Source organism: Chiloscyllium plagiosum, chromosome 10, assembly GCF_004010195.1.
Source record: "Chiloscyllium plagiosum isolate BGI_BamShark_2017 chromosome 10, ASM401019v2, whole genome shotgun sequence".
Classification (NCBI taxonomy): domain Eukaryota; kingdom Metazoa; phylum Chordata; class Chondrichthyes; order Orectolobiformes; family Hemiscylliidae; genus Chiloscyllium; species Chiloscyllium plagiosum.
Window position 1 is genome coordinate 1,558,908 of NC_057719.1, and position 27,893 is coordinate 1,586,800.

Below are 27,893 nucleotides of genomic sequence, written 5' to 3' on the forward strand. Positions count from 1 at the left end.
TGTGGCTGTGTGGAAAGAACAGAGAAATGGGACTGATTGTATTGTATCATGTGTAATTGACAAGGACTTGATGGGCTGAAAGGCCACCTCTTGTGATGTAATGACTGACAAAGACTGAGAATAATGAAGCCCACTCTGAGAGTTTGCGTATATTATGAAGAAACTGGGGTTTTTGGAGTGGTTCTACAGCTGTGACCTCATTTGGAGGTTTCTGAAATTTATAGTTTAGAGACAGGTGTCCAGCCAGTGATGCCATTTGCCACAAGTGAATTCATCTTAAAAGAAATCACACTTATAATTGCATAAAATTAATGAGAAAACCTGATCAGTAAGGGTTAACATCACAAGAAATTTAAATTCCAGAATTAATCATCTTGCTTTCTTCCTTTATAGAAGACGTGGACAGGTGCTGGCTTCTATCTATAACCACTCACTGATATCCATTTTCCGTATGTGAATGTTTGTGACCTATTTGGAGCCAAACTCAATTCTTCATTCATCCTATTCACTTTCCAGGAACTTGACATACTTGTACAGTTTCCAGCAAGAGACTCAGTGCACGTGAGACAATGGCCAAATTTATATATTTTTTAAAAATTCACCTTCCTAACCTTAGAATACTGAGGCAGCTTTCAGCATGCTTGAGCTAAGAGCAGTTAATGTAACAGAATAGCTGGGACCTTCCTGCATTAGCAGATCACACTGTTTAATACTTGGTTCATTGGGAGCTGGAGCTGAATATGAGTTGCTCGTCTGCAATTGGGGTGGAAAAAGGAGAAAAATGCAGTGATCAGCAAAAGTCACACTTGGGTGAATGTTTATGTTTTCATTGATCTATCCAACTAATCACAACACAATTAATTTGAGCATTGTTGTAAAATTACTGTTTGCAACACACAGCGGATTCAGCAGCAGAATTCCCATTCCTTATTGATGAGCATGCAAAAAAAAGGAAAGATTTTTAGGGCCATTAGTGTTAAGCCCTGAATATTGAACGGTTTATAACATTCAAGAACAAATTGGAAGCTATGCAATGGTGGAGGCGTAGCACTGTTAGTTAAGAATGACATTGGTGACAGAGGTAATAGTTCAGGATATCAGGTTGTGGAATTGCTTTGGGTGAAGATCAAGGATAGTAGGGGAAGAAGTAATTAATAGGGTGATCTATAGACCTCTTAACAGTAACTACAATGTAGGATGAAGTATAGAAAATTAAATAATGGCTGCTTGTGATAATGGAATGCATTAGCCATAAGTGATTTTAATCATTGTTATAAAGTGGGAAAAATCAGATTGACACCTTAGAAAATTTGAGAAGATTTTTTAGATTAACATGTTCTGAAACTAATCAGAGAACAGCTTACTTTAGACCTGGTATTGTGTAATTTGGCAGGATTAAATAATGATAAGGTGAGAGGAGAGTTGTTGCCCTTGAGATCAAGATTGTATTTGAATGAGTGTGATGTCAAGTAGCCCTAGCGAGACTGGAGTCAATGGGAATCAGGGCACGCTCTCCACTGGTTAGAGTCAGACCTGACACGTTGGAAGGTGGTTGTGGTTGTTCAAGGTCAATTATCTCAGTTCCAGGATATCTCTGCAGAAATTCCTCATGGTGGTTTCTCAGGCCTGAACATCTTCAGCTGCTTCATCAATGACCTTCCCTCCATCATAAGCTCAGAAGTGGGGATCAGCGCTGATGATTACGCATTGTTCAGTACCATTCGTGACTCCTCAGATACTGAAGCAGTTCATGTCCAAATGCAGCCAAGAACTCGACAATGTCCAGGTTAGGGACTGAAAAGTGGTGGCAAACAATGCTTTCATCATCTAAATGTCAGCCGTTGACCATCTTCAACAAGATCGTATGTTATCCCTTGATTTTCAGTGTCATCACCATCACTGAATTCCCCCACTATCTACATTCTGGGGGGGGTTACCATTCACCAAAAACTCAATGTACTTGCCACACAAATTCTGTGGCTATAACAGCAAGTCAGAGGCTTGGAATCCTGCACTGAGTAACTCATTTCCTGATGAGATTTGGTTCTCGTGCCTTGGGTGTTATACTTGAATATATAACTTTCTCATTTGGATCAAAATGCTTTTCCATGGAGCCATGATGCAATTGCTGAATTTTGTTTGTCAAGAGCAATGGAGCAGATGACATGATCACCTTTCATTTCCCATCTGTAGTTGGGTGAAGTGGATCAGTTGTCAGTGATTTAAGTGGTTGGTTTATTACTCCCCCTCCCACTTGAATCAAGATTCAACTGAGTCTCATGGCTCCTTTCCTTTGAATTCTCCTGAGGATTTTGACATATTAAGATCTGGGCTGTTTTAATCTTGGTGTAGCATACCATCATTTGGAATCCTGGTGGCTGTGGTTATGGAGCTTGAACAAATGGAAGCCATTAGGTTCATTTTGTTAACTAATCCCTGGTTAAAAATGTAGAGTTTCAGTGAAAAACATGATTTAAATTCTTCCATGTAGCTGGTGAAGCTGTTCTGTTGCTCTGGCCCCAGAAGCTTATTTTAATTTGGTTCTGGCTGTTTACATTGTAAAATCTAGCTCCCTTCACCATGGTAGCAGGATCATAGATTCATTGATCCAAGGTATTTCCCCCTCCTGCTGGGATAAGGAACTGGAGTTAGTTCTGTGCAAAGCAGGATCCATTTTAAATTAAGCTGCAGGATAAAATCAGAGCTGGCATGGGGCAGAAGTGAAGAAATAATAAAGTAGCAGCCAGATCTGCTCACTGTCCTGGTATTCTCTGGCAGTTTCATTGGTATTGCCATTAATATAAAACAAAGCCTGTAGTCTTGTGTACAGGTAATACTGGAGAAACTCAGTAGGTCTGGCAGTATCTGTGGAAAGAGAAACAGTTTTATCATTTCCAGTCTGAGAGTCATACCAGACTGAAAATGTACTGGACCCTAAATATTAACTCTGATTTCTCTCCACAGATGCTGCCAGGCTGCTGAGCTTTTCCAGCAGTTTCTGTTTTTGTTTCTGATTTTCAGCATCTGCAGTTCTTTTGGTTTTTATTCTAAATGTTGGCTGTTTTTCTCTCTAGAGATCTCCTAAGTTTCTCCAGCATTCTGTTTTCATTTCAGATTTCCAGCATTGCTTTACTTGTGTTCTAATGTCTGTCATCTTTCTTTTCTACTCAAACGATGCTTTTCTAGTGTTCAAAAGCTGAGAACAACTCAGATGCACCACTTGTTCGTTTGACTCAGTTGATAGCATTGTCTTCTGAGTCCGAAGCCTTACTCCATAGGTTGTGAGTCTGACATTCTCAGTGCACTTACTGAGGGCACTGTCTTTCAGATGATACTTAAAACCTCAGAGACCTGCTGGGACAGAGTACAAGATCCCACATTGCTACCCACACTACACAGTACATGCAGTGTACTAGCCAGTACCTATCCCTCAAACAATTACACTGAACTATCTGATCACTGGTATCCATACAAAATTAATATAAGTAAGTTATAGATTAGAAACTTTGGGTTATCGCAAAAACATAATTTGCTGTATTCATGCAAATTCCATTAGTTACATTTATTGTATTTCTTGGTATTTGAGAAAGACTTGCATTTATAAAGTACCTTGCCCCCACCGCGGGACAAACAAATTCTTTGCAGCCAATGAAGTCCTTTTGAGTGGGTTCACTTGCAATTTAGGTACCAATTATTAGCCTGCCTATTCAACCATAGCAGATGATTTTTCAACACTGACTGACGCATCACTTTGAACAGTAACTTCTGTGCTTTAAATATATTGTTTATTAGAAGTTCCTTGAGTGAGCTGAGCCATCTGGTGCTTGCTGTTACAGCCCACTGCACAAGTGTGGCCATTCGATTGTGTTGGGATGAGAGAAGTATGCTCTTCTGTCTAATAAAGATTTGTCTGATTTCTGGAGAAAGCTAAAGGCTTCAGTTCTTGTGCTGTGACATGAAAAGCACCTTAGGAACTATCAAAGCGATATTGAGTTGGCAAAGCTTCTGAAAGGCATTTTTTTTCCAAGGGAGTTGACAAAGTCTTTTTATATTATCTCACTTTTATTTTTAATGTGTTCAGTTTTTTTTGAAGTTTCTGCTGAAAACAACTGAAGAAAATCTGTCAGTGGGATTGTGGTCCTTTCACATCCATTCAAGGAAGAAGTAATTAATAATACTTGTACATTTCTAAAAACGTGGCACAAAGCCAAGTATTTTCTAACCCCTACTTCTTACTCCCTACTCCCTCTCTTCCTGAAAGCATTAACTTCTTTATAGGGCTTTTCTTTGCTTCCACATGCACCCTGTTATCCCCATGAGCATGGATGAAAGAAATACTTGCATTTGTGTAGTAACTTGCACCACCTCAGGATGAACAAAAGTGCTTTATGTTCAGTGAAGTACTTTTGAAGTGTGCTCACTTATAGTTTGTAGGTGCCAAGTATTAGCTAGCCAATCAGTCATTGCAGCCTTTCTTGAATATAGGTTAAATCCAAGGTTGAGGTCGACCCATCTTTAATCAGTAAGCAAATCGAGGGTTATGAGGAAATGACGGGAAAGTGAAGCTGAAGATTATCAGATCAGCCATGATCTCATAGAATGTTGAAGCAGACTTGATGGGCCAAAAGGACCTACTATTTCTCATGTGTCTTATGATCTAACCATGGTAGCTTTCCCCTCCTCTGGAACTGCCATTAAGATTGCAAAATGGAGCAGAAACCTGGCATAAATGTTTTTCTCTTCTGTCCCTATTCGTGCAAGTTGAAAGCCAGATTTGAAATTTCTGTTCCTGATTTTCAAAAATGTTGCTGACAGAATAGCCTCGAAATGAGACCAATTTCCAATTGTTTATCCAATGATTTCTGCTGGAAGACAACATCAGTGTAGATATCCAGCAAGAATAGGTATGCCTCTGAGGACAAATATCCTAGTGCCATTCGCTGCCGATTTTGATGTGTGAACATTAACTACTTGGCAATTTATTAGGGAGCATTGCACAGTCAATAACACCAGCCCAGCAATGAGCTGACATCTTTAGCAAGAGATGGGGAGAAACCTGATAGAATTGAGACGCTGTTTCTGGTTTGCTGTGTGATTTGCCACTGTATGTAAGAGTAAACACAGCACAGAGAAGCTCTTGTTCCTCACAAAGGCAAGTACAGAGCACTCCTGTTAAGCAAAGAACTGATTTATCTGCAATCTGTGTAGATTTGTCCGGAGTGTAGGAGTCGATGCTGGGTGAAGGACACTATGGGAACAAAAGCCTGTTTTCATTCAGAAACAGCAAGAGGTTATGTTTACAGTGATGGGCTGTGCAGGACTGATTCAGAAACTGTCTGTGAAGTTTTGCTTCTCCTTATTTTTAAAATATGACCCGTTTTAATGTATGTCGCTCTTAAAATAGTGTGCAAACCTGACAAATTTGGGACATTTTTAAAAAATTAGAACAACATATTACAGGGCAGTATGAAAGAAATGCTTAAAATCATGAAAGTCTGGGAAAAGGTAGGCAAACATATTATGCAGTAGTCAAGGAGGATTTGATGTGGGATGCATTGACACAAGATTGTCAAAAATGTATTACATGAAACTTCAGAGTTGTTGGGCTGCAGTTGCGGGTAAAAACACTCAGCCTTTGATTAAATTGAGGGATGAAGCGATTTGGGAAGAGGATGGCAAAATTTGCTTTGGGTTATTGGATACATGGTGGCATGGCCTAGTTGGGCTGAAATGCTGAATGTTTCCATGTACAAAGTGAGCAGACACCTCCATGGGAGTGTCACTTTCCGATCCTCAACATTGCTCGTGAATATTTCACTAATATTAACAGCTCAGCTCGATGTCTTTACTAGTTAAACAAACCTGGCTTTTCAGACCATTGATTGTCATGCTTTTATTGGACGGGACCCAGGTGTTTGATTTATCTGGGTGTCTCTTCATCCACGTTGGCTTCATTGTATTGTTACTAGATTGTAAAGAAAGATGATGACACATGTTCCTTGACTAAATCCTCAAGATATGTTATTGGATCTCAGTGACCTGTTGCAGGTAAGTAGGAAGCACTGACAGACAGCGCTTGTCTGACTTTTATTATTTCATTAAATCTTTGACATCTGTCTACCTTCCTGACAGTTGATGTATAATATTGTTTAAGTTGAATTTGGACAAAAATTCCCTGACAGTTGGTGAGGAGTAGGCAATACATTTTCTTTCCCTATTAATGACTCTCCTTGGCACCTCATCTTGTTGAATTATGCCCCAGTCCCCTTGTCTGGTTTCACAGGAAGCTGTTGTTTCCTCCCCCTGCTTTTCGATGTTCCTGGAATGCTGAATTTGCAGGGTTCATGAACTCGGGCCAGTAGTTACTAAAGAGAGAACTTCAGTTAAACTCGGGCCATTCACCTACTTAGTTAATCTGTATTAAAAACAACTGTACAGTCCTCAAGTGTAAAGTCCCATTGTATTTCTTAAAAAGTGTTAAAAATGTTCCTTCTAGCTGCTTTTTCCAGATGGTTAAATGTACAGAATAATATCCTGTTTGATACCTAGTTACGTTTTACTAGCTACAATTTCCCTGTCGTCTTATTGCAATTCAGTTTACTATTAGTATGGCGTGTAATTAAACAAAAAGAGTTAAATTACTAGGACCAGTTATTATTTAATCTAAGCTTATTTTTCTCTAAAAGATTGTGAGGTGGTCATGTCAAGAGGGAGAATATGTTTGTCTGATGGGGAATCCAGAAATCCAGAACTAGGGTGTAATCTTAACATTTCCAGCTAGGTTATTCAGCAAGGTTGGGTAACCCTTCTTCACACAGTTGTGAAAGTTTGGAATGCACTTCCCCAAAAAGCTGTTGAGATAAGAGTGAAGAGAGGTCAGTTGATCATTTCAAAACAGATTGATGAATTTTATGTAGCAGAGCCGTGAAGGGTCTTGTGGCGCCAAAAGGTCTGGTTTCAAGTCCCAACTTCCCAAGATGTGTGTCACAATGTTATAGAAGAACTAGAACATACAACATTACAGCGCAGTACAGACCCTTCAGCCCTCGATGTTGTGCTGACCTGTGAAACCAATCTAAAGCCCATCTAACTTACACTATTCTGTTATCATTCATATGTTTATCCAATGACCACTTAAATGCCCATAGTGTTGGCGAGTCTACTACTGTTGCAGGTAGGGCATTCCACACCCTTATTGAGTCACAATTAATTAGAATGGACGGCTTTGAGGTATGTAGGGAAGAGGTGTTGGAAATTCTGGAAAGGGTGAAAATAGATAAGTCCCCTGGGCCTGATGGCATTTATCCTAGGATTCTCTGGGAAGCAAGGGAGGAGATTGCAGAGCCATTGGCCTTGATTTTTATGTCCTCATTGTCTACAGGAATAGTGCCAGAAGACTGGAGGATAGCAAATGTGGTTCCCTTGTTCAAGAAGGGGAGTAGGGATAATCCTAGTAACTATAGGCCGGTGAGCCTCACTTCTGTTGGGGGCAAAGTCTTAGAGAGAATTGTAAGGGATAGGATTTATGAACATCTGGATAGGAATAATGTGATCAAGGATAGTCAGCATGGTTTTGTGAAGGGCAAGTCGTGCCTCACAAACCTTATTGAATTCTTTGAAAAGGTGACGAAGGAGGTTGATGAGGGGAAAGCGGTAGATGTGGTATAAATGGATGGCTTGGCCCTTTCTGTCCTATTCCAGGCTGTTTCTCCTGGAATGGGAGAAGGGAAGGAAGGAGTGAGGGTAGCCCTGCTGTGAGTGCTGGTGTAGGTGGATGGGGGAAGGGTGAACTGTCAGGATAGAGTCTGTCCAAAGTGTTGTATCCACGCCATGTTATTAGTGGGCAGGGCTATTGTGTCAGTGACAGAAAAAGTGGGGGAAGAAAGGTGCTGAATTCAATAGTAAGAGTGGTCTGTGGTTTGTACACAGATCTCTGAAAGTTGCCACCCAGGTAAATAGTGCGGTGAAGAAGGCATATGGCGTACTGGCTTTTATTGGTAGAGGAATTGAGTTCCGGAACCCTGAGGTCATGTTGCAGTTTTATAAGACTCTGGTGCAGCCTCATCTGGAGTATTGTGTGCAGTTTTGGTCGTCATACTATAGGAAGGATGTGGAGGCACTGGAATGGGTGCAGAGGAGGTTTACCAGGATGTTGCCTGGTATGGTAGGAAGATCGTATGAGGAAAGGCTGAGGCACTTGGGGCTGTTTTCGTTGGAGAAAAGAAGGTTTGGGTTGACTTGATAGAGGTGTACAAGATCGGGGTTTAGATAGGGTCGACAGTGAGAACCTTTTTCCACGTATGGAGTCAGCTATTACGAGGGGACATAGCTTTAAATTAAGGGGTGGTAGGTATAGGACAGATGTTAGGGGTAGATTCTTTACTCAGCGAGTCGTGAGTTCATGGAATGCCCTGCCAGTAGCAGTGGTGGACTCTACCTCTTTATGGGCATTTAAACAGGCATTGGATAGGCATATGGAGGATAGTGGGCTAGTGTAGGTTAGGTGGGCTTGGATCGGCGCAACATCGAGGGCCAAAGGGCCTGTACTGCGCTGTATTTTTCTATGTTCTATGTACTCTGAGCAAAGAACCTACCTCTGCCATCTGATCCCTCATTTAAAGCTATGTCCCGTCGTGCTAGCAATCCCCAGTACACTGTATCGAATCCTCTGATCATGTTGTATGCCTCTATTAAGTCACCACTTAACCTTCTTCTCTCGAACAAAAACAGCTTCAAGTCCCTCAGCCTTTACTCATAAGACCTTCTCTCCAAACGAGGCAACATCTTGGTAAATCTCTTCTGAACCCTTTCCAAAGCTTCCGCATCCTTCCTTGTAATGCGGTGACCAGAACTGGAAGCAATACTCCAAATGCAGCTGCACTAGAGTTTTGTACAGCTGCAGTATGACCTGATGGCTCCGAAACTCGATCCCTCTATCAATAAAAGCTAACATACTGTATGTCGCCTTAACGATCCTATCAACCTGGGTGGTAACTTTCAGGGATCTATGTACATGGACACCGAGATCTCTCTGCTCATCCACACTACCAAGAATGTTCCCATTAGCCAAGTACTCTATATTCCTGTTGCTCCTTCCAAAGTAAATCACCTCACACTTTTCCACATTAAACTCCATTTGCCACCTCTCAGCCCAGCTCTGCAGCTTATTTATGTCCCTTTGTAACCTGCAATATCCTTATACACTGTCCACAACTCCACAGACTTCAGTGTCATCTGCAAATTTACTAACCCATCCTTCTACGTCCTCATCTTATAAAAGTGACAAACAGCAGTGGCCCCAGAACAGATCCTTGCGGTACACCACTAGTAACTGAGCTTCAGGATGAATATTTCCCATCAATCACCACCACCTTTCTTCTTTCAGCTAGCCAATTTCTGATCCAACCCATTAAACCCCTTCAATGACATGACTCCGTATTTTCTGCAATACCGTGGGGAACCTTATCAAACCACTTACTGAAATCCATATACACCACATCAACGGCTTACCCTCATCCACCTGTTTGGTCACCTTCTGAAAGAACTCAATCAGGGTTGTGAGGCACGACCTACCCTTCACAAGATCATGTTGATTGTCTCTAATCAAATTATTCCTTTCTAGATGATTATAAATCCTATCCCTTATAACCCTTTCCGACACTTTACCCACAACCGAAGTAAGGCTCACTGGTCTATAATTACCCGAGTTGTCTCTACTCCCCTGCTTGAACAAGGGAACCACGTTTGCTATCCTCCAGTCTTCTGGCACTATTCCTGTAGACAATGACGACATAAAGATCAAAGCCACAGGCTCGGCAATCCCCTCCCTGGCTTTCCAGAGATTCCTAGGATAAATCCCATCTGGCTCAGAGGACTTATCTATTTTCACACTTTCCAAAATTGCTAACACCTCCGCCTTGTGAACCTCAATCCCATCTAGTCTAATAGCCTGTATCTCAGTATTCTCCTTGACAATATTGTCTTTTTCTAGTGTGAATACTGATGAAAAATATTCATTTAGTGTCTCTCCTATCTCTTCGGACTCCACGCACAACTTCCCACTACTGTCCTTGACTGGCCCTAATCTTATTCTGGAGTAGAGTGGTGCTGGAAAAACACAGCAGTTCAGGCAGCATCCGAGGAGCAGGAAAATCAACGTTTTGGGCAAAAGCCCTTCATCAGGAATACAGGCAGAGAGGCTGAAGGGTGGAGAGATAAATGAGAGGAGTGGGGAGAAAGTAGAATAGAGTACAATAGATGAGTGGGGGTGGGGATGAAGGTGATAGGTCAGGGAGGAGAGTGGGGGAAGGTAGCAAAGGGTACAGTGGGTGAGTGGGGGTGGGATGAAGGTAATAGATCAGAGAGGAGGGTGGAGTGGATAGGAGGAAAAGAAGATAGGCCGGTAGGACAGATCATGGGGACGGTGCTGAGCTGGAAGTTTGGAACTAGGGTGAGGTGGGGGAAGGGGAAATGAGGAAACTGGTGAAGTCCACATTGATGCCCTGGGGTTGAAGTGTTCCGAGGCGGAAGATATATTGGTGGATGTGCAAGTAAAACTTTGGATGTGGAAGGCTCCTTCAGGGCCTTGGATAGAGGTGAGGGAGGAGGTGTGGGTGCAAGTTTTGCAATTCGTGCGGTGGCAGGGGAGGGTGCCAGGACGGGAGGGTGGGTTGTAAGGGGGCATGGACCTGACCAGGTAGTCACAGAGGGAACGGTCTTTGCAGAAAGTGGAAAGGGGTGGCGAGGGAAATATATCCCTGGTGGTGGGGTCCGTTTGGAGGTGGCGGAAATGTCGCTAGTCATCCTTTTATTCCAGACATACCTATAGAAAGCTTCAGGATTCTCCTTGGCTCTACCAACCAAAGACTTCTCATGTCCCCTCTGCCTCCTCTTCGCTCACTCTTTAATTCTTTCCTGGCTAACTTGTAACTCTCAAGCACCCTACCTGAGCCTTTGCGTCTCATCTTTACATAAACCTCCTTCTTCCTCTTGACAAGAAATTCAACTTCCTTAGTAAACCATCTTTCCCTCACTCAGCCACTTCCTCCCTGCCTGACAAGAACATAGTTATAAAGGGCAAATAATAGCTGTTCTTGAACAAGCTCCACATTTCAAGTGTGCCCATCCCTGCAGTTTCCTTCCCCATCCTATGCATCCTAAATTGTGCCTAATTGCATCGTAATTGCCCTTCCCCAGCTATAACACTTGCCCTGCAGTATATACCTATCCCTTTCCATCGCTAAAGTAAACGTAACTGAATTGTGGTCCCTATCACCAAAGTGCTCACCTCTCTCCAAGTCTAATACCTGTCCGGGTTCATTACCCAGTACCAAATCTAATGTGGCCTTGCCCCCTTGTTGGCCAATCTACATACTGTGTCAGGAAACCCTCCTGCATACATTGGACAAAAACTGACCCTTCTAAAGTACTCAAACTATAGTATTTCTAGTCAATATTGGGAAAGTTAAAGTCCCCCATAACAACTACCTTGGTACTCTTGCTCCTATCCAGAATCATTTTTGCAATCCTTTCCATTACATCTCTGGAACTTTTCAGAGGCCTATAGAAAACTCTCAACAGGTGACCTCTCCTTTCCTGTTTTTAACCTCAGTCCATACTACTTCAATAGACGCGTCCTCACCAAATGTCCTTTCTGCCACCGTAATACTGTCCTTGACTAACCATGCCATACCACCACCTTTGTTCTTACTGAATCGTCTAAACCTCGGAGCCTACAACAATCATTCCTGTCCCTGCTCTATCCATGTCTCCACAGGAGCAGGAATTGGCAATTCAGCCCTTGAAGCCTACTGCAATACTTGGTATGATCATGGCTTATCTCATCTTGGCCTCAACTCCACATTCCTGCCCTTACCCCATAACCTATAACTCATTAATTAAAAATCTGTCCATATCCTTAAATTTATTCATTGTCCTGGTACACTGGTGCAGTGAATTCCACAGATTCATGACCCTTTGAGAGAAGAAGTTTCTCACCTCTGTTTTAAATCTGCTATCCCATGTTCTAAAACTTTGACCTGTCATTTCAGATTGCTCCATGAGGGAAAAATCCACTCTTCATTCATATCTTTAATCTACTTTTGCATCTTACAAACCTCAATTAGATCTTCTCTCATCCTACTAAAATCTAGTGTGTATTGGCCTAAATTGCTCAATCTCTTCTCAGAAGGCAAGCCTTTCATCTTTGGAATTAATCTCGTGAACTTCCTCTGAACTGTCAAAGCATACAAGGCTATGGGCCAAGAGTTAGGAAAGTGGGATTAGAATAGTTAGGTGGTTGTTTTGACTGACGTGGGCCAAAGGCCTTTTTCTGTGCTGTAGATTTCTCTGACTCTAAGCCTGCATGTCTGAGCAGGTTGATTAAAATAACTACTAAAGATGAGGACATTAAGGTGGGTCAGTGATATTGAAGTACTGGTCAGACGTGAGCTAACTGAATGACACAGCCAACGCTGAAAGACTGAATAACCTTCAATGTGCAAAGGATCGTAGAATCTCTACATTGCGGAAAGAGGCTATTCGGCCCATCAAGTTTGCACTGACTCTCTGAAGCACATCCCACCCAGCCGTCGCCCCCGATCCTATTCTTGTAACTGTGCATTTACTATGGCCAATCCACCTAACTTGCACATCTTTGGACAGTGGGGGGAAACTGGAGCACCTGGCAGAAACAGATGCAGACACTGCAGAACATCCAAATTCTACAGAGCGTCATTCAAGGCTGAAGTCGAATCTGGTCTCTGGTTCCGTGAGGCAGCAGTGCAGACCACTGAGCGACCGTGCCACGTTGTTTAAAGGCAAATTGTATGTTTAATAAAAATACATTATTCAGGGGTATGAGGACCATTGCCCATTTATTATCTTGAGAAGGTGGTGATGGGCTACTTCCAACATAACTATCTGGATGTGGATGTGTGGCCAAGGACAGCTGCTGAACTCTGTTTAGGTTTCCTTAACATGACCCAGTGTTTGAGAGTCAGGTGGCAGTGAAGAAAATGTGGCAGTATGACTAAAACCGAAAATACTGGAAGCTCTCAGCAGCATCTGTGGTGCAAAAGCTTTGGGTTCATGTTTTGCGTTGATGTCCTTTCATCATAACAGGACGCAATTAGAGTCATAGAGTCATCTAACATGGAGACAAATCCTTTAGTCCAACAAGTCCATGCCAACCAGGTATCATAAACTGAACTAATCCCATGATTTAGAGATGCCAGTGTTGGATTGGGGCGTACAAAGTTAAAAATCTCACAATACCAAGTCATAGTCCAACAGGCTTAATTAGAAGCACTAGCTTTTGGAGCGCTGCTCTTTCATCAGGTGGTTATGGAGTATAAGATTGTAAGACATCTTATACTCCACCACTACCTGATGAAGGAGTGCCGCTCTGAAAGCTAGTGCTTCCAGTTAAACATGTTAGACTATAACTTGGTGTTGTGTGATTTTTAACTTTGAACTAATCCCATTTGCCTGCATTTGGCCCATATCTCCCTCAACCTTTCCCATTCATGTACCCATCCAGATGCCTTGTAAATGTTGTACTTGTACTTGCCTCCACCACTTCCTCTGGCAGCTCATTTGTATGTGCACCACCACCCGATGTGTGGAAGACGTTGCCCCTCAGGTCTTTTTTAAGTCTTTCCCACTCACCTTAAACCTGTGCCCTCTAGTTTTGGATTCTCCTACTCCAGGGAAAAGACCTTGGCTATTCACCGTGTTTATGCCCTTCATGATTTTATAAAACTCTATAAGGTCACCGCTCAGCCTCCGACGCTCCAGGGAAAAACATTCCATCCTATCCAGTCTCTCCTTATAACTCAAACCTTCTGGTCCCAGCAACATCCTTGTAAATCTTTTTTGAACTCCTTCTAATTTAACAACTTCCTTTCTAAAGCAAGGTGATCAGAATTGTATGCAGTATTCCAAAAGTGGCCTTGTCAATGCCTTGTACAGCTGCAATATTTTGTCCCAGCTCCTTTACTGAGTATTCTGACCAATGAAGGCAAGCATACCAAATGCCACCTTCACCACCCTGTCTACCTGAGATGCCACTTTCCAGGAATATGAACCTCATCCCTAAGTCCGTCCCCAAGATCCTTCCATTAACTGTGCAAATTCTGCCTTGGTTTGTCATACCAAAATACAACATCTTGCATCTATCTAAATTGAATTAACACCATTTCTCAGTCCATTTGCCTATCTGATCAAGATCTCATTGTACTGTTAGATAACCTTCTTCACAGTTCACCATACTACTAATTTCGGTGTCGTCCGCAAGCTTAGTAACCATACCTCCTATTTTTCCCATCTAAACCTTTGATATAAATGTCGAACCACAACCAAACCTTAAGACCATAAGAGCAGGCATGGCATCATGGACTAGGCTAGACCACTCAAAGCATTCTTAAGCAGGCAGCCCAGACTGTAACTTTGCTATTTGTTTCAATAAGTGTATGGTGAAAATTACCCGGAGTAAATTAGCTAGGTTGACGACCAGGTTTTAAAACTGACAAAAATTTACTCACAAAGTTACGGAATGAAACACAAAGAACAGTATATAGAATACCCACAGAATTCAGTCTCTCCAAACTGGATTTAATTGTGCTGTTCTGAAAATACACCACAGTCCCAATAAACAAACTCCCTTAAACATAGAGGAAAAATGAAACAAAGGTTTACAGGTCAAAGTTAGAAGGGCAGAAGCAGAGAGGGTCTAGCAACCTGTTTCCACACAGGGCAAAAGTGAGGACTGCAGATGCTGGAGATCAGAGTCTAGATTAGAGTGGTGCTGGAAAAGCACAGCAGGTCAGGCAGCATCCGAGGAGCAAGAAAATCGACGTTTTGGGCAAAAGTCCAGACAGCCCACATTGTTGATTGTTGGAACAGCCCATCTGGTTCAGTAATGTCCTAGTGGATAGGTAGGCAGCTGTGACTTGCAATGTCAGCAGATCTCCTGGTAAGAACATCTACAAGCAGTAGCAGCAGCCTTCTGGTCTGAAGCTGTTGAACTGTTGAGGCTGGAAGGCAGTGAAATACTGTGTATGTGTAAAACATGAATAAATTCCTCTTCCCTTGCTTGTGCTCTCCTGTTTATATTTGTGGCACTGCACAGGGAGATGCTGCCAGCAACCTGTTTCTGTGATAAGGTAAGGGTAGTTTTTCATGTAATATGATGTGGAGGTATTGGTGTTGGCCCGGGGTGGACAATTGACTAGGTTATAGTCCAACCTGTTTAGACTATAACCTGGTGTTGTGTGATTTTTAACTTTCACATAATAGTTAGCCTTGTTGACGGGGTCAGAAGGCCCTGGAGATCAGAGACAAGATTGAGTGGTGCTGGAAAAGCACAGCAGGTCAGGCAGCATCCGAGGAGCAGGGAAATCGACGATTCGGGCAAAAGCCCACAAGAACCTAGGCGATGCTGGTACAATTGCAATATTTAAGAGGCATTTGGATGGGTATATGAATAAGAAGGGTTTGGAGGGATATGGGCCGGGTGCTGGCAGGTGGGACTAGATTGGGTTGGGATATCTGATCGGCATGGACGGGTTGGACCGAAGGGTCTGTTTCCATGCTGTACATCTCTATGACTGTATGACTCTATCAGGAATGAGCCTGATGAGTCCATTCCTGATGAAGGGCTTTTGCCCGAAACGTTTTTCCTGCTCCTCAGATGCTGCCTGACCTGTTGCGCTTTTCCAGCACCACTCTGATCATAAACAAGACTGCCTTGTCTTTGTGTTATTTACCTGTGGTGCTGGTGATGGTGATAGCATTCATGAGGGAAAGTCTATTTGTGTAAACTCATCTGTGAAGAATGCTCCCTTGTCAAAGGGCTTTTTAAAAAGATGATGCTCTGGATAAGGGCATTGTTGACCAGGATGGCATTTGTTGGCAATCCCTGTGTATCCTTGAGAGGTTGGTGAGCTGCTTCAGTTCTTGAAGCTCACATTTATGTATGTTAGAGAGGGAGTTCCCAGATAGTGACTTGAAGATTTTGGAATGACAGATTTTCAAGCCAAGGCACTATGTGATTAGTAAGTTATACTGTTCCCATGCATCCGCTGGCCTTAACCTGCGATCTTCATCACCAAAGTCTGGGAAAGTGTGGTGTGTTGCTGTAGTGCATCTTGTATTTGGTGCTACCTGCCACAATTGGAGGGAGTGGATGTTTGAGTTGTTAGGTGCACAACTTACGAGCACATAACACTCTGTGAAACACCACCCCCATCTCAAAAATAACTTGAGTTGAGTACCTCCAGTAAGGCTGTGCTTCATATTCCAACAAGAGGATTTGTCCTTTAGAGCCTGTTTAAGTCACATTTTAGCTGATTGGTTTGCCTCAGCAACAGCTGTCGAGGACTAAATTAGATTGCCATTTGTTGCATTTTAACCTGGCCAGGCGGCATTGGTAAAATCTACCCAAATGCAGCTGGTGCTTGGTTTATTTTTGTCTTTCCAGCTGCTTGCTTTGATTGAGTTGCTTGCTTGCTTGGCCCATATCAGCACAATTGTTTTCCTTTTTGGTGCTTTTTAATTGGCAACTGCTCAATATTGCATCAAAAAAGGATGCTGCTTTACAGTATTATACTTTGAAGAGATAATATTCCATGTACCCTCTGACTTGTTTGACCAGATAATGTTTTTTTTTGTGTGCTGCTGGTTGAAAGATAACTATTGGCTAGGGTTCCCAAGGAGAACACTTTTCAGTAATGCCATGGGATATTTTACTTTCACATGAGAGATTTCCTCACCTCGAAAATTATGCTGTTTTCTCTCCACAAGTGCTCACTCTTTCGGGTTAAAGTATGGTCAGAGGTAAGCAATAACCCTTGCTTTGGAAGTTGCTTGCAGCTCAGCAAATAGCATTTTCACATCCAAGTCAGAAGGTTGTAAATTTCATTCAAGAGATTTCAAGAGTTCAAGAGATTTCAAAATTCAGTCTAGCACTCCAGGTCAGCACAGAGACAATACTGCGTGTGACAGAGTTACCTTTTCTCAGGTAGATGTAAGTGATTCAGTGGCACTGTTTCAAAGCAAAGTTCTCCCTGGTGTCTTGGTTAGTATTTGTCCCTAGTCATCACTAATCATTATCTAGTTATTACATCGTTATTATTTAGTTACTGTCATCCTACAGTCCATTGTATCTGTTCTAATACTAACCTCTTAACATGAAACATAATGTACTATAATTAAATTTCTTTATTCTTTCCTCTTTTTGTCATAATCTCCAGCGTTGAGGTTCAGTTTCTTCCAGCTCAATATTGGGAAGACCAGAGCCTGATTTTCTTCTATCTATGCTGTAAAGTCACTATTGGTTTCACTCCCCTCTTTGGTCACTGAATTGGGATGAATCAGACCTGTCTGCAGTCTTTGTGCCAGATGTAACTCCAAGCTGAGTTGTCGTCTTAGATCACAAAGGGTCACTGGACCCAAAATGTTAAGTGTGCTTCCTCTCCACAGATGTTGCCTCACCTGCTGAGTTTTTCCAACAAGTTGAGTTTGTTTCGGATTTCCAGCATCTGCAGTCTTTGTTTTTTTTTTAAACTTGTCCAGCTGCTTTCATTTTCACTTATTGTTGTCTGTATTCACCCTGATTTGACCCATATGCAACTAAAACTATTGCCCTGTCATTATCACAGCCAGAACGTACTACTACAGTGCTCTGAGGTCTGGCCTCCTATCCTTTAAGGGCAGCACGGTGGCACAGTGGTTAGCACTGCTGCCTCACAGCGCCAGAGACCCGGGTTCAATTCCTGCCTCAGGCGACTGACACGTACTACTACAGTGCTCTGAGGTCTGGCCTCCTATCCTTCCTGCTTTGCAAATTTCTTTTTCTCCCAAATTCTGCTACGGGTGTCTTACTCCATTCACCTGTCCTTGCTATCCTGGGTATGGCCTGAAAGTCACCAATGTCTGCGGTTTAATTAATTGCTCATCCTAGTGTTTAAATTCATACATGTTCTTTCCGTTTCCTAACTCCTTAGCTAAACTCCTTCAGCTTTACGCCCCTCCCCGAAATTCTCTGTTCTCAGCCTCTGACATCTTCTGTGTACCACCCAGCCCACATCCCAGCTTTGGTGGCTGTACCTTCAATCATCTCCGTCCCACACTTGGAAATTCCCCTACCTCTCTCCTTAAAATTCTCCTTTAAAACCAAAAGTGATTATTTTGAATGTGACCATTTCTAAGGGTGGCATGGTGGCCTCACAGCGCCAGGCACCCGGGTTTGATTTCTGCCTTTGGTAACTGTCTGTGTGGAGTTTGCACATTCTCATTGTGTCTGTGTGGGTTTCCTCCCACAGTTCGTAGATGTTCAGATTAGGTATGTTGGCCATGTTAAATTGCCCATCTTGTCCAGGGATGCTAGATCAATTTACCATGGTAAATGCAGGGTTAGAGGGATTAGAGAGGGGGCCAGGTGGGTCTGGGTGGAATGCTCTTCAGAGGGGTTGGTGTGGACTCGAAGGGCCAAATTATCTGCTTCTACACTGTAGCGTTCCTGTGGTCAAAGTATTCCTTTTGTCTCCTTATACAGACGTGAGACACCCACATGGTGTAAGTGCTGCTTAAATGCAAATATCTTAAATGGCACATCTGATTTTCATGATGTTTTAGACTTTATAAAACATATGACCCATTGGATAAGTTAGAAGAAATGTTTTCACACACTGTTGGAAAGAGTTGTTGGATTGAATGTCTGTCTTCTGTCGCACTAGAATTCTATTCCCCTCATAATAAATTTTGAGTAAGTGCCCCTTTGTTCCTAAACTGTTAATCAACTGAAGCAATTTTTAAATGTACGCCTTCTTCAAATCTTGGAATTTTTCGAACCCCTGTTTAAACCCCTATTGGCCTTCTTTGTTCCAGTGGCCTTTCCATATTATAGCTCCCATTTCTGGTATAATCATAGTGAATCTTCACAGGGCCTTTTCATGGGAGGTCATGTCTGATCAACTTCACTGAATTTTTCAAAGAGAGGACCAGGTGTACAGGTGAAGGAATGCAATTGATGTAGTCTACTTGCAGTTCAGCAAGGCTTTTGATGAGGTCTCGATTGGGAGACTGATAGCAAAGAAAAGAGCCCCTGGGGTTCAAGGAAATTTGGCTAATTCAATCTGTTATTGGCTGACTGGCAGGAAGCAGAGGATAATGGTTGGAGGGTGATGTTGTGATTGGAAGCCTGTTGAATGTAGGTGGGTTAATCAGTAAGTTCACAGATGATATGTAAATAGGTGAGTGGTAAATGGAGAGGAGGTTAGCCTTATTATAGGAGGGTATAGATGGGCTGGTCAGATGGGCTGATCCGTGGCAAATGGAATTCAATCCAGATAAATGTGAGGTGATAAAATTGGGTTAGACAACAAGGCAAGGAAATACAGGGTACATGATGAATGGTAGGACAGTGGAAAGTGTAGAGGATCAGAGGGACCTTGGTGCATGTCCATGTTCACTGGCCCCTTATGGTAGCAGGACAGATGGGTAAAGTGGAGAAAGTGAGGACTGCAGATGCTGGAGATCAGAGCTGAAAATGTGTTGCTGGAAAAGCGCAGCAGGTCAGGCAGCATCCAAGGAACAGGAGAATCGACGTTTTGGGCATAAGCCCTTCTTCAGGAAGGGCTTCCTGAAGAAGGGTTTATGCCCGAAACGTCAATTCTCCTGTTCCTTGGATGCTGCCTGACCTGCTACGCTTTTCCAGCAACACATTTTCAGCTCAGATGGGTAAAGTGGTTAAGAAGCCATTCAGGACACTTGCCTTTATTAGATGAGGCATCGGGTTTAAGGGCAAGGAGGTAATGCTGGAACTGTATTAGACCATAGCTCGAGTATTGTGTTCTGTAATCAATGTTTGTGTTGTATAAAATAGATAGGGTAAACAGGAAGAAATCTTTCTCCTTGATGGAAGGATCAATGAACAGGGGGCATCGCTTTAAGATAAGGGCAGGAGGTTTAGGGGAGATGTGAGGAAAAACGTTGTCACCCAGAGGGTGGTGGGAGCAACCCTCTGCCTTGACCAGCCTTACACTGCCTGTAAGGCTGGTCAAGGCAGAAACCTCAAAACATAAGTATTTAGATCTACATCTGCAATGTCAATCATGTAAGTGCAGGGGAATGGAATGAGAATAGTTAGAGGGTTACATCTGACTGGTGTGGACACAGTGGGCCAAAGAGCCTTTTTTTGTAGATCTCTACGACTCGGTGATTTTGCTATCATTCCTGGATCAGCCAAGATTGCACCAAATATCCCTGTCAGTGGCCCCACTAATTTCTCGTTAAATATTCAACAACTTGATTATTTATTTTATGTCCTTGACTGTTTAAAAATAGAATGTTTAGACAATGTTTAAACCTAACACTATATGGCTATTGAACTGGTCAAAGAATAGTTTCCCATGATGTTCCTGATGAGACTATACTATGACAGAGATGTTGTGTATAGTGCACTTAAAGTGATGAGGCCAGGCACTGAACAGTGCAGCAATGTTGCTGTAGTAGATTGTTGTCTTATTTTCCACTCTATTTCATGTCCTTGCTGTGTTGCATTTGATGCCTATGTGCCAAAGCTACTCTGGATCTTTCTAAGGTAACAGATTGCAAACCTCAACAAGGACTTTTCAAGCGTTTAAAAAAAGCTGTCATGTAGTTTCTTGGAGATGGGACGGGTGGACACCACTGGTCTGGTGTAAGGGTTGAGTGTGGCAAATGCAAATGGGGAAGAGGCCACGGTTTCAGTTCCCAAGCTGATGTTTGTAGAGGTGCCCATGACAGTGAATGGAGCTGCTGTGTCATAAAGGGAGCTCCTCCTGGACTGTAACGTTGTTAGAGTGGCTGTGGGAAGGAAACACATGGGAATGGTGCTTCACTGTAAGACCCAGTGAATTTCATATTCAAGGGTGACAGGTACTTAGTGATTCTTCTCCATAATGTCCAACATTAAACACTCCCTTCACATCTCCAGAGGTTGTTTCGGCTCAGTTATCGCTGACTCCCTCTCAGAATAAGTCAGGTATTTCCTTCACTGAAGATGATTGGGCAGCAGTGGTTAGCATTACTGCCACTGAGTGCCAGGGACCAGGGTTCAATTCCAGCCTTGAGTGACTCTGGAGTTTGCATTTCTCCCCATGTCTGAGTGCATTTTCTCCAGGTGCTCTGTTTTCCTCCCACAGTCTAACTGTGCAGATTCAGTGGATTGGCCACGCTAAGTTGCCCATAGACTGAAGTTGTGTAGGTTAGGTGGACTTGCCATGGTTAATGTGAGGTTACTGGGATAGGATTGTGGTCAGTGTGGACTTGATGGGTTGAATGGCCTTCTTCCACACAGTAGGGATTCTAATCAATGATTATGTTCTGTGTATTACAGTTGCACAGATATCTACCACACTCCTGTCCCTAGAAAAAGTGGTCACTCTTAAGGTGTAAGCTCAAATATTGAATATTAGCAGGCTGTTTGATCATGTACGCCACATTCCTCACCCAAAGGCCATCTATACTGTAGTGGAACATAGAAGACAGAACAGTACAGCACAGTACAGGCTGCTTGGCCCTTGATGTTGTGCTAACCTTTTATCCTGTTCTAAGATCAAACTAACCTACATACCCTTCATTGTACTATCATCCATGTGGCTATCCAAGAGTCGCTTAAATGTCCCTAATGTCTCTGACGCTACTACCACTGCTGGCAGTGCATTCCATGCACCCACCACTGTCTAAGTAAAGAACCTATCTTTGACATCTCCCGGAAACCTTCCTTCAATTACCTTAAAATTATGCCCCGTCATGATAATCATTTCCACCCTGGGAAAATGTCTCTGACTATTCACTCTATCTATGCCTCTCATCATCTTGTACACCCCTAGCAAGTCGCCTCTCATCTTTCTTAGCTCCAATGAGAAAAGCCTGAACTCCCTCATCCTTTCTTCATAAGACATGCCCTCCAATCCAGGCAGCTTCCTGGTAAATCTCCTCTGCACCCTCTCTAAAGCTTCTACATCATTTTTATAATGAGGCGATCAGAACTGAATGCAATATTCCAATGCAATATTCTAATGAAGGCCAACCCACCGTACACATTCTTCACAACCCTATTACTTGGGTGGCAACTTTGAGGGATCTATGGACGTGGACTTCAAGATCCCGCTGTTCCTTCAGACTGTCTTTAACCCTGTATTCTGCATTCAAATTTGACCTTCCAAAATTAATCACTTCACACTTTTCCAGGTTGAGCTCCATCTGCCACTTCTCAGCCTAGCTCTGCATCCTGTCAATGTCCCGTTGCAATCTACAACAGCCCTCCACACTATCCACAACTCCACCAACCTTAGTGCCATCGGCAGACTTACTAACCCACTCTTACACTTCCTCATCCAAGTAATTTATAAAAATCACAAAGAGCAGAGGTCCCAGAACAGATCCCTGCGGAACGCCAGTGGTTACTGAGCTCCAGGCTGAATATTTTCCATCTACCACCACTCAGCCAGATTTCCCTGTATCCCATGCCTCCTTGCTTTCTGAATGAATCTACCATGGGGAGCCTTATCAAAGGCCTTGCTAAAATCCATATACACCACATCCATGCTCTACCCTCATCAATGTGTTTCATCACATCCTCAAAGAATTTAATAAGGTTTGTGAGGCATGACTTGCCCCTCATAAAGCCATGCTGACTATCTCTAATCAAACTGTGGTTTTCCAAGTAATCATAAATCCTGTCTCTCAGAATCCTCTCCAATATTTTGCCCACCACCGACATAAGACGATTATACATGTTCCCTTTTTTGAACAAGGGAATAACATTTGCCACCCTCTAATCATCTGGCACTACTCCAGTGGACAGTGAGGATGCAAAGATCATTGCCAAAGGCACAGCAGTCTCTTCCCTTACTTCCTTTAGTAGTCTTGGGTATCTCCCGTCTGACCCAGTGGACTTATCTATCCTCATGTTTTTCAAAATTTCCCGCACATCCCTCTCCTTAACATCAACCTGCATGAGCGTATCAGCCTGTTTCACGCTGTCCTCACAAACGACAAAGTCCCTCTCAGTAGTGAATACTGAAGCAAAGTATTCATTAAGGACCTCCCCTACTTCCTCTGACTCCAGGCAGAAGTTCCCTCCACTACCCCTGATCGGCCCTACCGTCACTCTGGCCAACCTCTTGTTCCTCACATAAGTGTAGAACGCCTTTGGGTTTTCCTTAATCTTATCCACAAAGGCTTTTTCATGCTTCCTTCTAGCTCTCTTCAGTTCATTCTTCAGTTCCTTCCTGGCTACCTTGTAACCCACTAGAACCCTGTCTGATCCTTGCCTCCTCAACCTTAAGTAAGCTTCCTTCTTCCTCTTGACTAGATATTCCACATCTCTTGTCACCCAAGGTCCCTTCACCTTGCCTCAGTGGGACAAAGCTGTGCAGCATTCACAGCAAGTGCTGCCTAAATAACCTGCACATTCGTGTCAGGCATTTCCCTGTGAACATCTGCTTCCAATTTATGCTGCACAGTAATGCCTCTCATACCCTTTTCTTTAATACTTCATCAATTTGTGATCTAGACTACCTATTGGAGTGGTCATTTTAGCTAGTTACTGAATGTAGGAAAAATTAAGTTGTTGAGTCTTTGCAGCACAGCGGAAACTATTTGGTCTTTCAAGACCTTGCTGGCTCTTCGAAGAGAAATTACTCCCATTCATAGAATCATACAGCACGGAAACAGACCCTTCACTCCAACTTGTCTATGCTGACAAGGTCCTCCTTGCTTGCATTTAGTCCATACCCCTGTAAATCGTTCCTATTCATTTACCTCTCCAAACGTCTTTTAAATGTAACTGTACCTGCATTTACCACTTTGTTAGGCAGTTCATGCCACATATGAGCCACCCTCTGTGTGAAGAAGTTGTCTCTCAGGTCTCTTAAATCTTTCTCCACTTACCTTAAAATTACTTCCTGTATCCTAGGGAAAAGACATTTGCTATTCCCCTTGACGATGCCCCTCATGATTTTTATAAACCTCTCTAAGGTCACCCCTCAGCCTCCTATGCTGCAGAGAAAAAGTCCCAGACTATCCAGCCTATCCTTATAACTGAAATCCTCCAGTCCTGGTAACATCCTTGTAAATCTTTTCTGCACTCTCTCCAATTTAATAATATCTTTCCTATGGCAGGGTGACCAGAACGGTACACTGTACTCCAAAGGTGGCCTCACCAACATTCTGTACAATTGCAACATGATGTCCCAACTCCTGTATTCAGTGCTCTGACTGATGAAGGCAAGTGTGCCACATTCCTCCTTTACCACCCTGTCTACCTGTGACACAACTGTGACATAACCTGGGATTGTGTGATCCAGCACCTTCACATCACATCTTTCAAGGAACTAAAAACCTGAACCCCTTCCCCTAATTGTTTCCTTCGCCCCACAAGTGCCCATTCAGTTTCCTTTGAAGTAGTTCATTTAACTTTGACAGCAGCCAGTTCCAAGTTACTCCCACTTGCTGCATTAAAACAAAGGTCGTCTTTGACTTTCACTCCCCCCATCCCCCAACACACCCAAAGCTTAAATCTGTGTTCCCTAGCCTTTGTTGCAACAGCTAACGAGAACAATTTTTGTTTGCTTTATCTAAACGTGTCATAATCTTATATGCCCCTATCAAATTCCGCCTCGATCTGCTTTACTCCAAATTGTGGGTGGGGGGGTGCAGGGTGCAGGGTGCAGTGATGCTGTTGGAACAGCAGCCCATAAGCTGAGGACCTGATTTGTTTTTGTTTTTGCGGAGTGGCGGTGGAGGAGAGGTTTGTTGTCGATGGTGGATACACAAAGTGCTTTACAGCAGGGATGCATCGCATGAGGTCAGGGTCTCCTGCACAGAGATGACCATTTGGCCCCTTCCTACTCCTTTGTGGCAGCTGGTTATTCAAACGTGTCAGCAAACATTCAAACGCTAAAAACAGCTGAGGCCACTTTTCCAAGTGAAGAGGATAGAGGAAGTATAGTTTAAAAGTTCAAGTTTATTGTATTAAATCTTGTTAAACTTTCTTTCAGGTGAATGTCTACGTGTTGGGAAAGACTTTTCTTCTCCTGGCCAGAGAGCTTTGTATAAATGCTCCAGCAATAGGTCTGTAACCAATAATTCCTTTCACACACTGTAATTAATGAGTACACCAATGTTTGTTTTTCATCAGTAACAGTGAACACAGCCGATGTTGGTTGTATAAACCCGCCATTGTGTAAGGGCGAACTCTTCCAGTTATAACTTCTTACTCTTTTTATTCTTAAACTATTCAAAATGGTACCAGACTGTGGTGACAGTTGAACCTTTCACTGTATTTTACAGTATTATTCACTGTAAAATGCAAGTGACAATAAATCAATTCACTGTTCCTGAGCCTAGATAAGCAGATTTTTTTTTGTGGGGGGTGGGGGGATCTTGGGTAATCAGGAGATATGGGAAGATGCCAGTGCAGGAAAGTTCGGTTGTAATGATGCAGCAGACTCAAAGTCATGTGGTCAACTCCTACTCCAATTTCTTGTGTGCCGTACAGTTCGAGAAGATTCAATCCCCGAAGTCTGTGCCGAGTTAGCTGATCTTTGCCAGAGGCAGTGGAAAGAATGCTGCAGATAGTAGTGGGGGAAAGGTTTGTTCTCTGGTGCTTTCTGCTGAATGTTCACTATTGAACAGTGGCCACATATGAAGACCCAAACATCAGCAAACGTGTAGGTCTGTGAAGCACCTGAAAGGTGGGATAAATTTGTAGGGAGAATGGTAATTGGTCATCTTGACCTTGCAGGGCATTGAAAAGAAAGGACTTACATTTTTATAGTGACTTTCGTGATCTTTGAATCCCAAAGTGCTTTACTATTAGTGAAAAATGTTTGAAATACATACACTGTGGTAATGTAAGGAATGTGGCAGCCAATTTGATTGCAAGCTCTCTCAAACAGCAATGTGAGAATGACCAGATAATCTGTTTTTGTGATATTGATTGAGATAAATATCCGATTAACACCCCTGCTGTTATTTGAAGTAATGCTGAAGAATCTTTTATGTCCACTTGAATGGAGTGCTGTTTTCATGTCTGATCTGAAAGATGCTGTCTCTGACAGTGCAGCTTTCCCTTAGTACTGAATGGAGATAAGAAGGGCAGGGGCAAGGAATCTGCTCAAAGTCCTAGCTGGAACAAGAGGAATCTCATAATGGCTTGGATTTGTATAGGAATAAAGTACCACTGGACCAGGTTTATGCTGATTTACTGGTTGCAGATCGAGGAGCAAATTATCCTAATTTCCTGCTCCTAAGTGCTTTTGAGTGATTTACACTGAAAGCAAGGCAGTTTGTTTTAAATATTAATTCACAGGATGTCTGGCAAGGTCAGTATTTATTGGCTATCTCGAATTGTGCCTCTGCTACATCCAAAATGATTTGATGGGTCATTTCAGAATCAGATTGAGTCAACTACATGTCATAGAGTTATAGAGATGTACAGCATGGAAACAGACCCTTCGGTCCAAGCTGTCCATTGCTGACCAGATATCCCAACCCAATCTAGTCCCACCTGCCAGCACCCGGCCCATATCCCTCCAAACCCTTCCTATTGATATACCCATCCAAATGCCTCTTAAATGTTGCAATTGTACCAGCCTCCACCACTTCCTCTGGCAGCTCATTCCATACACGTACCACCCTCTGTGTGAAAATGTTGCCCCTTAGGTCTCTTTTATATCTTTCCCCTCTCGTCCTAAACCTATGCCCTCTAGTTCTGGACTCCCCGACCCCAGGGAGTCTATTTATTCTATCCATGCCCCTCATAATTTTGTAAACCTCTATAAGGTCACCCCTTAGCCTCCGACGCTCTAGGGAAACAGCCCCAGCCTGTTCAGCCTCTCCCTATAGCTCAAATCCTCCAACCCTGGCAACATCCTTGTAAATCTTTTCTGAACCCTTTCAAGTTTCACAACATCTTTCCAATAGGAAGGAGACCAGAATTGCACGCAATATTCCAAGTGGCCGAACCAATGTCCTGTACAGCCGCAACATGACCTCCCAACTCCTGTATTCTGGATCAGTGGTGCTGGAAGAGCACAGCAGTTCAGGCAGCATCCAACGAGCAGCGAAATCGCTGCTCATTGGATGCTGCCTGAACTGCTGTGCTCTTCCAGCATCACTGATCCAGAATCTGGTTTCCAGCATCTGCAGTCATTGTTTTTACCTCCCAACTCCTGTACTCAATGGAGTCTTATTTAGGCCAGGCTGTGGAAGGATGGCTGATTGCCTTATCTAAAGGTTATGAGTAAACCAGATGGTTTAACAATTTGGTAATTGTATGGTCATTATTATTAACTGAGATTTTTAAAATTCCAGCTTTATTTAATTAACAACATACGGATTTCCCAGCTGCCATAATAGCTCTGAACCATTAGTCTAGATCTCTGAATTACTAATTCAGTGATACAACCATTCCACTACTCCTGTAAACTTGAGTGTTGCCTTCTGTGATTGAATATGCTTCAAGGGGAAATAGTGAAATCAGATGTTATGTAGATTATGTGCACTTCCTAGTAGTGAGCTCAGTGACCTGAAGGATGAACAAGGTTAGCCACCCGTAATGCTTCACTGGTTGCAATGTGACTTTGGTTGTAGCAATCCTTAGTGTCTGTTGGGATTCACATACGACTGGCTTGCTATTCCAGCTGACCCTGTGTTTGATTCAGTCAAGTTCAGAATGTGACTTGGAGAGAGACTTGGAGAATCAGAATTTGAAATAAGTGTTAAGAGATCGAGAGCCAATGTGGCTCAGCAAAGACAGATGGTGAGTTGATAGGAATTTGTGTGATTTTGGTGCAAGTGGAGAGTTTTAGATAGTTAAATTTCACAAGGTGAGAAATAAA

At 42.9% G+C, this 27,893-nt stretch overlaps 1 protein-coding gene across 2 annotated transcripts in view; it reads left to right on the forward strand.

The window, feature by feature from the left end:
- The window catches only part of brf1b (BRF1 RNA polymerase III transcription initiation factor subunit b), a 466,828-nt gene that overhangs the window by 198,379 nt on the left and 240,556 nt on the right, over positions 1–27,893 (forward strand). For both annotated transcript variants that reach the window (XM_043696898.1, XM_043696899.1), the window contains 2 exons: positions 6,017–6,048; positions 25,050–25,122. In XM_043696898.1, the coding sequence (XP_043552833.1) occupies positions 6,017–6,048; positions 25,050–25,122 (105 nt within the window). The remainder of the gene's footprint in view (positions 1–6,016; positions 6,049–25,049; positions 25,123–27,893) is intronic.